Consider the following 15,505-nt stretch of genomic DNA (forward strand, 5'->3'; position numbering starts at 1 on the left):
AATCAGTGTTTCTCAGCTGGGGTCCACACAACAAAATAGTAATTGAGGATCCACAATAGAATTTTGAAGGCCCTTGAAAACATTTTGTATGTATATATTGGTATGGATTGCAAGAAACAGCTAGGTTTCTTTCTCTAATATTTTACATAGTTCAGCCTATAAAAGTTAATGTGTGGCAAACAAAATAGAAATTTTGAAAGAAGAATCTATAAAACTAGTTTTTAAACATTGAATGACTAAAGGGGTCCACCAGATTTAAACAGTAATCAAAGAGGTCCACAGATAAGAAAAAATGGTTGAGAATTCCTGTTGTAAATAATGTCACCATTGTACAAATGATTTACATTTCCAGTCTTCTGTGAAAACATTGCCATAGGAGAATATTAGGCTGCTTGGAAATAGGTGAAGAGGTTGGTGATACGAAGGGCATACAACTGTAGACAATTTGCCTGTGCAAATTTTGTCTGATCCATTCAAGAGGAGAAAAGTAGATGTTAAAATGATGATAATAGCTGTGCTATTTGTAAAACTTGTTGATGAATTGAAATGAAAAGTTAATCTCTTAGTGAATGTCATATAGTTTTTAGTTATTATGTGTTTAACTTTGGTTTTAATCATAGAATAGAGCAGAATTCTCAGCTTGGATTTCCACACTAGTTTGACTGGAAAACTTTTGTCAGAAAAGCCTGCTATTTTTTGTGCTAAATATCTTGTTTGCTGACACTGGGGAATGGGATTGAGCTTGAATCACCATCAGCATTTGGTAATGAGGTATATTGTTTACTAATCTACAAAGGTCAGCTAAAAAATTTATATGCTGACCAAGATATTCTCATGGAATATGACCAAATGAGGTTTATTTTTAAACATAGTTCCTCTCTTGCATTCCACATACTTCTTCCATTGGTGTTGCAGTGTTTGGATCCCTTTGGTGAAAAAGCTTTCATCCTGTTGAAACAGCAGATATGACATTATCATCACTGCTTCACAGCCAAGTGTTTTTCATGTTGGGGAACAGGTGATAGTCACATGGAGAATCAGGAGAATACGGATGGTGATCAACCAGCTCAAAGCCACAGTCATGCACAGCAGTCATTGGAACCAAAGACTTGTGGGCTGGAGCATTGTTTTGAAGAAACAAGACCCCCTTTTTGTCAGTTTTCCTGAGCATTTGGTCTTGATAGCCTTTCATAACTGCCTTGGCAAGTTGGCTTAGTACACTCCATTGATGGTGTGGCCCTTTTGAAGATAGTTGATAAATACAATGTCTTTTGCACCCCAAAAAACTGAGGCCATTACCTTCCCTGCAAATGAAATGACCATGGCCTTCTTTGTAGCAGATGAGGAGAGGTGTTTTCACTGCATGGGTTGTCTCATTGTCTCTGACTCAAAGTGATGAACCCAACATTCATCTTGGGTTTGGAAACGTTCAAGGAAACCTACTGGATTTACTTCAAACAATATCAGATTTTCTCCATGAGGCGATCAATTCGATGCATTTTTGATCAGGTGTCAGTAATGGTAGCCACCAAGCAGAAACCTTTGTCATGTCAAATTCATTATGTAGAATATTCAACTCTCTCACAAGATATGCTAATAGTATTGGCTAATTGATTTATAGTCAGTTGCCTGACATTCATCAGCATGTGGTGAACATGATCAGTGGTGGTAGTTGCAGGAAGTCCAAACCTTGGGTCATCATCAAGACTCTCCCTTTCCCTCATAAATTTAGCTGCCCACTTTTGCATTGCTGATAAATCTGGATTGAAATCTACTGTAGCAGCCATATCAGCATAGTGTCCTTGGGGACTAAACACTTTTTCTGCTGGTACTTATCACCAAAATGCCAAATTTTGTCTACTTTTTAGATAAGTTGTTACTAGTTACTTTTGAAGTCTTCTTTGAACAGACAGATGTCAGTTTACCCAGAAAAAAGCAATGCAGTTATTAATTAGAAGAGCTGAAATTCATACAAGACTTCACAGCTTTAGCTTCACTCCTTCATGGTCAGCATATGAACTTTTCCATCCACCTTTATATATCACCTGACAAAATTGTATAAAGAAAGCTGATGTGAACTTGGGAGGAATATAGTGAACAAAAGCTTTCTCAAATGTCTATGATAAAGTTTTCTGCTTTCTCTCCTTGGTGTCAGAAAACCATTTTATCTGGTTACATTACCTCCATTGGTAATAAAGGAATGTTCTAAGCAAGTTGTGTGATATTTGTGTGCAAAATGCATTATTGCATGGTTGTGAAATACTTGCCGTGAACGCTGATGGTGTGTTAAGGTTAGAAAAACAAAGCTGAGCATGTGCTTTACTGGATGTTCAATGTGAGTGTAAATGAATTACCAAGCACAAAGGAGCCAAGAGAAATCTAAGTGGAATCACTGTACTGTGCAAGACTGGAGACGTCATGCATAAGGAGGATGATAGTTGGATAAAGTGGTGATAAGAGATTCAATTATTCACACACATTTGTATGTGTGTGGGCATTGATTGACAAGGATGCTAGAGCATGGGTTCCAGCAAGCTTTCATTTGGAGTTCTAATCCTGTTTTGGGCCACTTTAGGTGGTATACTTAAACTGTTGACCAGTGGAATACAACCACATGGTCTATGGGTGCCTAAATGCACAAAAACATACATATATTTTATATACAGAGTTGGCCAGACCTCACCCAACAGTATATCAAAATTCCATAAATACTTAATATTCAGTTTTATTTATTCATTCCAATTGTGAATGTTTACTAATTGAATGCTGTGAGTTAAAATCACTGTTTTCCCCCCCAACATTTGTCTATTCATTAATGAAGTCTCATTCAGTTGTTAATCATAAATAAATCTTGGAATTAAATGGGTTTGATTTACAGTCAGGTGACTTTTGGCCATATATCTATATGTATGTATTATATATATATAACATTACACTCACGGAGTGGTTGGCGTTAGGAAGGGCATCCAGCTGTAGAAACACTGCCAGATCAGACTGAAGCCTGATGCACCCTCCTGGCTTCCCAGACCCCGGTCGAACCGTCCAACCCGTGCTAGCACGGAAAACGGAGGTTAAACGATGATGATAATATATTATACACACATATATATATATATTATATATCAATATGTACTCATATGTTTATACATATATCATGAATACATATTGGTTTCAAATTTTAGCACAAAACCAACAGTTGTGGGACAGTGGGTAAACCAATTACATCAACCCTAGTTTTCAACTGGTGTTTATTTTATGAACTCCAAAAGGATGAAAGACAAAGTTGACCTTGGTGGCATTTGAACTCAGAGTGTAAAGTGAGAAAAAAGGCCACTAAGCATTTTGTCCAGCATGCTAACGATTTTGCCAGTTCATTGCTACCTTATATCATGAACAGATATTACCATTGTCATCATTTTTGTGTTCACTTTTTCTGTGCTGGTATGGATTGACTGAGACTTCCTGGTGCAGTATTTTATGACAGGATGCCCTTCCTGATGTGAACCTTTGTTTTCACCTAGGGTCCTTTATTCTACTGGTTTTCACATGTTGAAATGCTGCACTGAAAGAAAATTGTTTATGTTGGTCATAAACAAACATCATCACTGCCCAGCTGGTGACAGTGGAAAGATGTGTGGAAATATGCCTATGTTTATGAGAAAATGCCATTCACTGGGATTGAACCTGAAACCATGTGGTTATGAAGCAAACTTCCTAACCACACAGCCATGCCTGTGCCTCATGTATTTACCAGGACTACATTATCTGATATAACCCTTTATTTTATATCAATAGGGTGTGATTTCAGAGAGATTTGGTTGCTCTCACTAGTAGGCCAAATGGTTACTCAGTATCTCCCATTTTGGTTCATTGTAATATTAGTAACACACTAAGTTCATATGCAAGTAAAGAACTTAAAATGAAGTCATCTGAATTGTTAAATAAAATACTAATCTATCATATCAATAAAGATCTGGTCAGCACAACAGATTGAAGCCCTAAAACCAAGGTAACCATGTAAAAAGCACTTGTGATGGTGCCGTGTAAAAGTGACCCAGTACACTGTGTAATGTTGTTGGTGTTAGGGAGGGCATCCATCTGTAGAAACCAAATCAAAACAGATTATAAAACCTGGCACAACCCCTGGCCTTGCTAGTTTCTGTTAAGCCATCCAATACATACAAGCATGGAAAATAGCAATGATGATGATAATGAAAGGTCATGTTGAAATATGAATCATTGCAATTCTTTAATAAATTAAAATTAAGTGGGAATAGTATTCCATTCGGCATGTCGTGTGGTAATATAATTATAAATGTAACCTTTATTCTTGTGATTTGATTCAAAGTAATTATTTTTGCTATGATGAGCTGTCACTGAAATCTGATTATGAATTAAATCTACACATGCTTTATTTCTAAATGAATGACTTGATTGAATATTAATTACTTTCAATGTGTGAATAATATTAATTTCTAATTTGAGTGTTTCTTGACTTACAACTAGTTCATGTTAGAGAAACAGTATGGAAAGTGTTGAGTCATGAGTTTAATCACCTTCTCCTAGCTTTTGAAATCCAGCAGTTCTACTGGGATAATATTTAAAATAAAATTTTTCTGCAAATTTTATAGGTGCTGGTATGGCTATGCAGCTTAGAAGTTTGCTTCACAACCACATGGTTTCAGGTTCAGGCTCATTGCATGACACCTTGGGTGAATGTGTACTATTATAGCCCTGGGCCAAGCAAAGTGTTGTGAGTAGATCGAGTAGATGAAAAGAAGACCAGTGAGCATGTCCCCCCCCCCCCCCCGTGTCCTTGTCTTGACATCATGCAATCATTTTAAATGAGTGTCACTGACATAGCAAGCTATGTTATTTACTTCCAATATTCTGCAGAAACATGTCTGGCCATGGGGAACTATTACTTTACTTAGAAACAAGTGAGGGTTGGTGACACAAAGGGCATCTGGCTTTAGAAAATTTCCAACAACTTCTGCCTGACCCATGCAAGCATAGAAAGGTAGACGTTAACTAGTGATGAATGATGACGATTTTCAAGATCAAACCATTTTGCATTTTCCAAATTCGTTTAATTCTAAAACTAGTCTCTTTTGACTAGAAACCAGTTTCTGTAGATTTCAAAAAAGGAACATAGATTAAATTTGATGCCATCTCCTAAGGACATTAACAATGTTGGAATGAAATGGCTTCATTTGTAAAGGAAAATTGACTTGCTTGTTTTGCTCTGATTTGATTTTGTAAATCGAAAACCCACCTTTGATGCTTATATTTTTTCTATTTAAAATATTTTAAATTTCCACAGTCCCGATATTGTTTACTTTTAATATTTGATGCAACATTTACATTAAGAATTATTATGATTTTTATATCAGTGATTTGCTGGAAAATGCACTGATTTATTTGTTTAGCCATGGCAATTTCTTATACAGATCTCTTTATTTATGTAGAGCAATGTGTCTCAATCTTTTTGTCCCATATCCCAATTTAATCACTCCACACCAAATGTGCACTCCACCATGAGTAGGCATTAATATATATGTATTAATATATACATATATTAATACAAAGGTGTGCTAAAAAGTTCCTGGTTTTAGGTAAAAAAAAATGAAGAAGGCTCAATTAATATGTTAATTCTATTCAACATATTTACCCTTACAGATTCTCACTTATTATAGCAGTCCTTCGGTTTTTCTAGACTCTGTAAAAGAAAGAAGGTTGGGTCTCCAACCAGGCATTTCACGATGTGCTTAAAGCCAAACATTTTTCAACACCCTCGTGCGTGTGTGTGTGTGTATATATATATATATATAATAATCATCATCATCATCGTTTAACATCTATATTCCATACATGCATGGGTAGGATGGTTGACAGGAGCCAGCCAGGTAGAAAACTACCCTAGGTTACTGTATATGTTTTGGTAGGGATTTTATGGCTGGATCCCCTTCCTACCGCCAACCATATTATAGTGTGGACTGGATGCTTTTAACATGGCACTAGCACTGGCAGGGTAACCAAGTAACTCACAAGACAAGGAATTATGAGAGGGGCAGGCCATTTCCTGTCACCAATCCTCACTATTTCCCCATATTAGGACGTTTTACTTGGAAGACTGGAAACAAACAAGTATCACTTGTATGATAGTGCTGCTCGTTTTCAACTATTGTATGATGCCAAGACAATGGTATATACACCAAAAGAAGCCCATCATATGGGCTTCTTTTGGTTTCCTTCTATCCACTCCACTCACAAAGTTTTGATCAGCCTGGAGTTATAGAAGACACTTGCCCAATGTGCCATGTAGTGAGACTGAACGTAAGACCCCACATGTTTGGGAAGCAAGCTTTTTAACCATACAACCATGTCGTGTGTGTGTGGTTGTATTCAAAAGTATCTAATACTAAAAATCAAATTCTGGTTGTGTGTAGGTGTCTTCCTTGTTTTTACACAAAACTATGCATTGGCATGATAAAATGTTTTGATCTCTATGCATTTAGCTGTAACCCCTTGAGCCTGAAAAGAATTTCAAAGGAATCTGACCCCTGGAAATCTCAAAACTGAAGAATTTTTATTATTATCTCAACAATTTAAAATATCAAAGAGAAGAAAACTGAAGGAATGCGCTAAAAGTACAAATACATGCACAAAACATGTAAATGCAATTCATTCTGAATACATGCATGAATGTACACATTCAAGCACATATGCACGCATGCACACATCTATCCACCCATGCACACATGTGCATATACACACTCACAATAATGAATGCCATGCATGGAAAGAGATGCATACAGATACAGAAACACATAAATAAATACATTTGCTCCAAAAGTCATTCATAAACAAAGCACACACACAGGTGCACATACATGTAAACATGCTTGGATATGTGAGTATATATGAGGCAACAGATATAGTTTATTGAAATTGTCATGAGGAGAGGAGTATTCAACATGTCTTAAGCTTTGGATAATCCACTCTGCTCAGCATTACTGTACTATTTCTGTTGTTTTGCTTTTACCAAATAATATGACTTGCTGATGCAGCCTTCCACCAATTTCCTTTGATTCTATTTTAACCACCACCATCATCATTTACCATCCAATTTCAATGGCATGGGCTGGATTGTTTGACTGGGGAGCTGCACCAGTTTCCAATCTGATTTGACATGGTTTCTACAGCTGGATGCCCTTCCTAACTCTAGCAATCAAGAGTGTAGTGGGTAATTTTTACGTACCACTAGCATGTTTGCCAGTTGCACAATGCCAGCTTGACAGGTCTTGGTCATTTGTTACTACCTCTGTTAGGCTCAATGTTTGAGGTGTGCTTTTTACATGATATGTAGGACATAAGAAGCATCAGATGTAGTGTGCAAGAGAGATGACTGTATTGGAATGGTCATGTGATGTATATGGATGAGGAAGGCTTTGTGAAGAAGTGTTGCACTCTAATGGTGGAAGGAACTTGTAGAAGAGGTAAACCCAGGAAGAGATGGGATGAGGTGGTGAAGCATGATCTTCAAGTGTTGGACCATACAGAGGCAATGATAAGTGACCAAGATCTTTGGAGATATGCTGTGCTTGAGAGGACCTGTCAAGCCAAATGAGATTGTAGTTATGGCTGATGCCAGTGTTGTTTCACTGGCTTGTTAAAAGCAACTTTCAGTTGTTGGGTGATATGCTGTGCTTATGAAGATCTGTTGAACAGAGTGAAATTGTAATTGTGGCCAATGACAGTGCCACCTAGGCTGGTGGCATATAAAAAGCATCGTTTGTGCATTGGGCCTCATGGAAGCAGTGATGACAAGCTGAGTGACAGGTGACCAAGACCCTTGGCAATATACCGAGCTTGAGTTGACCTGTCAAGCCAAGTGAGACCATAGTCGTGGCTGATGCTGGTGTCAGGTCAATGATACCTGTGTAGGTGGTACATAAAAAGCACCCACTGCACTCTCGGAATTGTTGGCATTAGGAAGGGCACCCAGCTGCAGAAATCTATAGAACTTTTCAGCACCCTCTCTTGTATATATATATATATATATATATATATATATATATACACACACATATACCCACATACACACAATAGGGTGTGCTGAAAAATTTCTGGCTTTGGATAAAAGAAAATACAAGAGGATCAGTTAATTATAATTTTATCCATCATACTCACCTCTCAATTTCACACACTTATTGCAGCAGCCCTTCAGTTTTTGTAAGCCCTGTAAAAGAATTCAAAATGTTACTGGTTACAGACAATTCCCTGGTACTTGCACATTTGTTTACAGAATTTGTTTTATTTAGGAGAAAAGGGATCCATTTTTATATTTGAAATATAATGATTTGTATTAAAAAAAAATAAATAAAAAGCAAAGCTGTCTGATTCTCAAATGGAATTTCTATTTTGTTATTTTGCAGGCTGGGGATGAACCACCATTCCTCAGTGTTGGCACTGATGTCAGTGCTAAATACCGTGGAGCATTTTGCGAAGCCAAGGTTAAAAAGATTGTGCGAACAGTAAAGTGTAAGGTAAGAAAGAAATTAAGTTTTATAACAAAATAATTTTCTATAAATTGAAGATGATCATGATCTTAACCATTTTCTTACTATATTTCTATTGAAATATGCTGTCGCTTGAATTAATTTTGAAAATAATGAAGAATTTAGTAAAATAACTTTGTTGTTATTAAGCTGGTGTTTGGAACTCAATATGAAATTTTGATTGAAGGTTTTGATTTAGATCACTTTAAAATAGAGTTTGTATCATGTGTCAAGGGGCAGTCTCAGAGTGGTTGGTTTCAAAAGGGCTAATATTATATTTTACTTATTTAAATCAGGGCAGTTTACTTAGCAGAATCATTAAGGTATCCAGACAATATGCCTTGCAGTATTTGTTCCAGCCTCTTTTATATTCTGAATTGAAAACCAGCCTACTTCAACTTTGTCTTTAACCCTTTAGCATTCAAACTAGTCATAGCAGGCCAAAATATTTAGCCTATTTTCTGTTGAAACTGACCAGATCTGGTTCTTCACCTCAGCCTTACAATATCATTCTAAAACTAAACAATCACATCATCGAAATCTCTTAACTACAAGATAATGCATCATTAATTCAAAACAATGTAACTAAACAAACATTATATTTGACAGAATAATCTGAATACTAAAGGGTTAATCATGATTGATAAAATAAGGCAGTATCATCAAATTTAACTGATAATTTTCATCCCTCAAATTTCAGCTCTTGTTCCCAGTTTTATTCATTTAAATCATTATTAAATCTTGAAAATCCATTACTGTTTTCCTTCTGGTAATTTCCTGACACTATTTTCCCTTGATATTAACATTCTGTTTATAAAAGGCAAAATAGTTGTGCTTAAAAGAAACAATTTTATAACAGGTTAAACCAGTTGTTTATAAATAAATCATAATAGATGCTGCTTTAAATTTTGTTAGGGTTGATAGTAGTTCTCAACTTTGATCTAACCACTTTTGTTCTGAATCTTCATTTTCATACTGTATTTCACCTACCACTGTCATGTTTATTCTTTTGATCAACTGACATATGTTTAATTTACCTTTCCAAACTAGCCCAGTTGTCTCTTCCCCATATTTGTATTTGACTTCTTGTTAAAGGAATAAATGACTTAGCTTCATTTATTCCTTTAAAACTACTATAGGTACAGATTTTTCTATTCACAGTCATCATACCTCAGCTGTTTTAGTATACATCTCATATCGAGAAGAACTATTGATTATCTTGTAATAAGTACCAATAACATGAAATAATTGGTTGGAAAGAAAGTCCAGTCTCATTTCAAACAGAAAAGAAACAAATGCTCCTTTGGTCTTAATTGGTATATTTAATGAAAATAATATTGATGGGTGTATAATTCTTCAGGTTTTGAGACAAAGAAACACTCAATATCATTTTTATCCTCTTCACATTTAATAAACTGTAGAATGTTGCAATGATCTGAAAAGATGATGGTTAGATGGAGTAAGTTCAGTTAAGTAAGGAGGACGAGGCAAAACTTTGATGTTTAGTACTGTAGTATTTTTCTGAGTGATTTGAGCAATATGTAGTTTTGCATTACTGTGTAAGATCAACACCCCTTTATGACTGACTAACTATGGGTGCTTTTTCTGCAAATGTTTGTGCAGGCATGGCTGTGTGGTAAGAAGCTTGCTTCCCAACCACATTTTTCCGGGTTCAGTCCCACTGTGTGGCAGCTTTGTGAGCGGATTTGGTAAAACAGAAACTGAAAGAAGCCCGTTGAATATCATCATCATCATCGTTTAACATCTGCCTTCCATGCTGGCATGGGTGGGACAATATATATATATGTATATATAATCAATATAGGGTGGCAAAAAAAAAAAAAAATTTTGTAGAATTCTTTTTGCCACCAGCGGCCTAGTGGGAAAAAATTAAATAGTCATAGACCATTTTTAAGTTCAACATCAACAATCAAGGAACGGCCATAATAGGCCATTCACCCACTAGAAATAACAGCCTTGGCTGTTATTTCTAGTGGGTGAATGGCCTATTATGGCCGTTCCTTGATTGTTGATATATGTATATATATATATTTATGTGTGTATCTTTGTGTCTGTGTTTGTATTCTCCCACCATCATTTGACAACTGATGTTGGTGTGTTTATGTCTCTGTAACTTAGTAGTTCAGCAAAAGAGACTAATAAAATAAGTACTAGGCTTACAAAGAGTAAGTCCTGGGGTTGATTTCTCTGACTAAAAAACTCTTTAAGGTGGTGCTCTAGCATGGCCACTGTCAAATGACTGAAACATGTAAAAGAACAAAAAAAAAATTCTAATTGATGACAATGCTTCTCTGCATTAACTTCCATTTTTGTTTAACACTTCATGATAGAGGACACTCTTCATATCCTACCAAACATTAAACATAAAACATTTTTTTGGTGTAGTCCTGGTTCGGGAATGATTCTTCCTGTTTCATTGTCACTCACATTGGATATGGTTATAGAGACCTCTCATTTCATTACTTGTGATGATTCTACCCAGGAAAGGTTAAGTAGCAAGTCTACTCATTCAATGTTTTGTTTAAGCTGAGAAGCAGTTGGATGATGAGGGACCTACTAAGCATTAGACATTTTTCCATAACTTATGAAGGTATTTTATGATCAAAGTGTGATCTTGAATTGAAACTATGATTTTCAGAAGCTCAATATTGACAGATCTTAATTCCTCAGATCAAAGGGAATCTGCTGGAGCAAAATTGGCCAAACCATTATTGGTATGTTTGGACACATAAAGTTTCATTCTCAAATTCAGAATGAGTATTTCTTGCCACCCCCATTACTGAAAACCCCTTTGGAATTCATAGAGCAAGCATATATGGGTCTGATCATAACTCATTTTAATGAGGGGAAATTGATATGAATTTAACCATTCTGGTTATAAAGTAACTGCAAAGAAAGAATGAAAAAGAAAACAACACATTGGTTATTTTACCATAAGTTTGAAAAACTACACTCAAAGTGATAATTTCAAATGTGTAACAGGAACTTCTTTCCAACCTGTTGTATCAATACAAAATAATCAGAAATGCATAATTTTGTACTTTTTAAAGCACAAGGAGAGGTTTATTCTCTTAGTATCTTGTCATCATAACATGTTAACATTTGTATATCTTTGTTGCAGTAGTACATTTCAAACACATGAATCCTTTAGATTACTTAATTTCTATGTATCTATATATAGATTTCTATAAATGCTATCTCTTCTATTATTTTTCTTGACCAACAATACTAATATATACCAAATTGTTTTTTGTATATATGTGTGTGTACACACACATGCACGCATGCACACAAGCACACACACACACATAGAGGAAAAGGTTTGGCAAATTGCTTTGTTTTATAAATAATAGAATAAAACACTTTTTTTTAGTTTTTAACATTTAAAAATCTATAACAAACTTATTGATTTCTCTTGGTTTGTTTGAGATGGTCATAGTTTCATTTATATAGTGTATTTTTATATTTCCTTCCAATTTCTACTCAATGAGAATTGAAGTTGTCCTCTTTTATTGTTCAAGTCATAGACAACAACCATTCTTACTCTCCTCACATTTGCATCATAATAACAATTTTGAAATAGCTCAACAGTCTGGGCACATTATAACCTTACACAATGTCTGGAAATCTTCCAAGCATCTCTTGTATAAATAATTTTCTACTCGTGGTCTCTGTGATCTAAAAATAACTTAGAAAATTCAGAGCTTAAAGATGGTACATTTACTGTGTTGATAAGCACAGAGTAATTGGAAAAGTTTATAAATTTGTAAATTTAGTCTTGTTTTAAAAGTAGTTTAGAATGAAATAATAAAGTTAAACAAAAATACATTGGAAAGGTTATTAACTGTGGGAACTAAAGGTGCAAGTTTTCTCTCTGTTTTTACTTTAAAAAAAATTCTTTTATGAATAGTTCAGGTTACAAACTTAAGAAAGGTTTGTAAAACTTGGATTTCTAGTTGAAAGTCTTTGCATTAGATATTATATTGGTTAGCAATGCATTTCATAAGTAATGAGTTGGGCTTTGCTGCTACGACACCCATCTCCCCATTAAAACACGTTAAGAATTACTTAAAGGGGCAGACGTTGCTGTGTGGTTAGGAAGTTCACTTTGTAACCACGTGGTTTTGAGTTCAGCCCTACCATGTGGCATCTTGAACAAATGTTTTTTACCACAACCTTTTGGTTTATTAATACCTTGTAAGTGAATTTAATAGTTGAAAACTGCAAAAAAAAAAAACCTGTCATGTGTATGAGTGCACATATCTTTCTGAATGTTGATGTTCCATGCTTGTCAACATTTGAGTGAAGTGTTGTTGACGTTGACATTCTTTGTTTACAATATGGCCAGTCACTCAGTACTTTCAAAGGCCTCTTAAGCAAAAAAAAAAAAAAAAAAAAAAAATCTAAACAAAATTTCTTACCTTGAAAATTAGGTAAGTGTTGGCAGCAAGATGAATGTCTAGTTGTAAAATCATGCCTTCAATAACTCCCCATTTCTTGCATGTTATGGAAAATTTATGTTGAACAAATGAATAACTGCTCTTTTTAAATTTTGATTGTCTGAAACAATCATTTAGGCATTTTTTTTTCATTCATATTTAGTTTGATTTGGAAACTATTTGCCTAATTTCATGTTTACCATATTCATTGGTTTGGGCTGTTTTATTATTTTATGATGGTTGTCTCCTGGGAATGGACTGCATGATCACAAAATAATTGGTTCATCTGAAATATATTATTACTCTATGATGGATTGAGTATTAATAATTTATTGCACCATGTAAATCAATTGTTATCGACCCATCTTGATGCAATGTTTGCCAATGTGAGGATAGATGTTTCTATGAATTTTTCTCTGAATTTCTAAGAGATCAGAATATAAAACTGACAAGTTTCATATTGGGAAAGATTAGAATGTAACTCAGCAAGTGCATCCTTGGTTATTTGATATGTAATTAGGTTATCATGGCTATTTAATATTTTTATTCTACAACTTTTCTTTGCTAACCTCATAAAATCCTTTAATAACTCTCCCTCTCTTTCATCATCATCATCGTTTAATGTCCGTTTTCCATGCTCGCATTGGTTGGATGGTTTGACTGAAGTCTGGAGAGCTAGCGGCTGCACCAGGCTCCAGTCTGATCTGGGAATGTTTCTACAGCTGGATGCCCTTTCTAACGCCAACCACTCCGGGAGTGTAGTGGGTGCTCTTTACGTGCCACTGGCAGGGGAGCCAGTCAGGTGGACCTGGCATTGATCATGTTCAGATGGTGCTTTTTATGTGCCACCGGCACAAGAGCCAGTCAGGGGTTACTGGCATTGGCTATGATCAGTTTGTGCTTTTTATGTGCCACTGGCACATGAGCCAGTGAGGTGGTCCTGGCATCAACCACGGGAGCCAGTCAGGGGGCACTGGCCACAGCTATGATATTGGTTTTACTTGACTCAACAGGTCTTCTCAAGCATATCATATCGCCCGACGCATCAGGGGTATTCTTAAGAGGGCTGGACATGCGTGGCTGCGATCTCACTTAAGTTGCTGGCTCTTCTCAATCACATCATATCTCCAAAGATCCAGGTCTCCCATCATTGCCTCTGTGAGGGCCAATGTTCAAAGGTTATGCTTCACCACCTCATGCCATGTCTTCCTGGAAGCTATTAACTACTTCTAGTTTCTTCCCTTGGCATGTGATGGAATCTGTTTTCTGAGCATCTTCAGTGTTTATTGCCCCAGTGCATCTGTCACATACAAAAACTAATTTCCCAGTTGACCTTCCTTTGATATTGCTGCACCTTTTATATGTCTAGTTTACACTGGGTACATCGTAAGGAGTTTCTACCCATGCCTTTTCTACAGATCGAGCAGGGCCATCTACCTGAAGGGGGTTGTGATTTGACAGCCTTCTTGCTTACTAAGACTTTGGTTTTTGCTAGGTTAACCCTAAGGCCCTTCAATTCTAGACCTTACTTCCACAACCCTAAACTTCGTCACCAGTTCTGGCAGTGATTCAGCTATTAGAGCTAGGTTATCAACATAGAGGAGCTCCCGGGGGCAGCCTGTTTTGAAGATTTATCCTTGGTGAACCCCTACTTCTGCTCAGAATTCTTCACTATACTCGTTGCCAACCCTCACCTTACTGACAGCATCCCTGTACAGGGCTTGTACAGCTCTTACCAACCATTTGTCTATCCCCTGTTTCCGCATTGACCACCAGATAAGGGATCAGAGGACCCTGTCAAAGGCTTTCTCCAAGTCAATAAAAGCCAAGTACAGAGGTTTATCTTTGGCTATGTATTTCTCCTGCAGATCCTTACCAGAAATATAGCATCAGTGGTGCTTCTGCCTGGCACAAAACCAAACTGCATCTCATCTAGGCTAACTCTCTCCCTAATTAGTTGGGCTATGATCCTCTCTGTAACTTTCATCACCTGATCCAATAATTTGATACCTCTATAGTTATTTCTATCTAAAGCATCACCTTTACCCTTGTAGCAGTTGACTATGGTGCTGTTACACCAGTCATTGGGTATGACTCTTTCATGAACTACCTGATTTACAAGACCATAACCCACACCGCCTGATATTTTAAGCATCCCAGTGGTGATTCTTGATAGGCCAGGGGTTTTCCCTGACTTCATATCCTTAATTGCTTTATCTACCTGAGTGCTGTTGATTCGGATAGCTGGCCCCTCAATTAGGTCAACCTTTGGTAGACTCTCCTTCTCCATTCATTCTCCACATTCAGCAGTTGAATGTTTGGTAACAGGCATCATAATAGTTGTTCTTGCTTTTCACCTTCCATCATTCAAACATATTAGAGTTGTTAAGGTTGTTACCTGTACTGGGGGCAGGTGGGTGAGTAAGCATTGTATATGAAAGTGTTTGGGGCATTGTAGATATAAGCACTATGAGCCTAGTGGAT

General features: G+C 36.3%; 1 protein-coding gene across 1 annotated transcript in view; it reads left to right on the forward strand.

The window, feature by feature from the left end:
- The window catches only part of LOC115222473 (AT-rich interactive domain-containing protein 4B), a 78,037-nt gene that overhangs the window by 23,083 nt on the left and 39,449 nt on the right, over positions 1–15,505 (forward strand). The window contains exon 2 of the mRNA XM_036511618.1: positions 8,439–8,549. Within this exon, the coding sequence (XP_036367511.1) occupies positions 8,439–8,549 (111 nt within the window). The remainder of the gene's footprint in view (positions 1–8,438; positions 8,550–15,505) is intronic.

Source organism: Octopus sinensis, linkage group LG20 (assembly GCF_006345805.1).
Source record: "Octopus sinensis linkage group LG20, ASM634580v1, whole genome shotgun sequence".
NCBI lineage: Eukaryota > Metazoa > Mollusca > Cephalopoda > Octopoda > Octopodidae > Octopus > Octopus sinensis.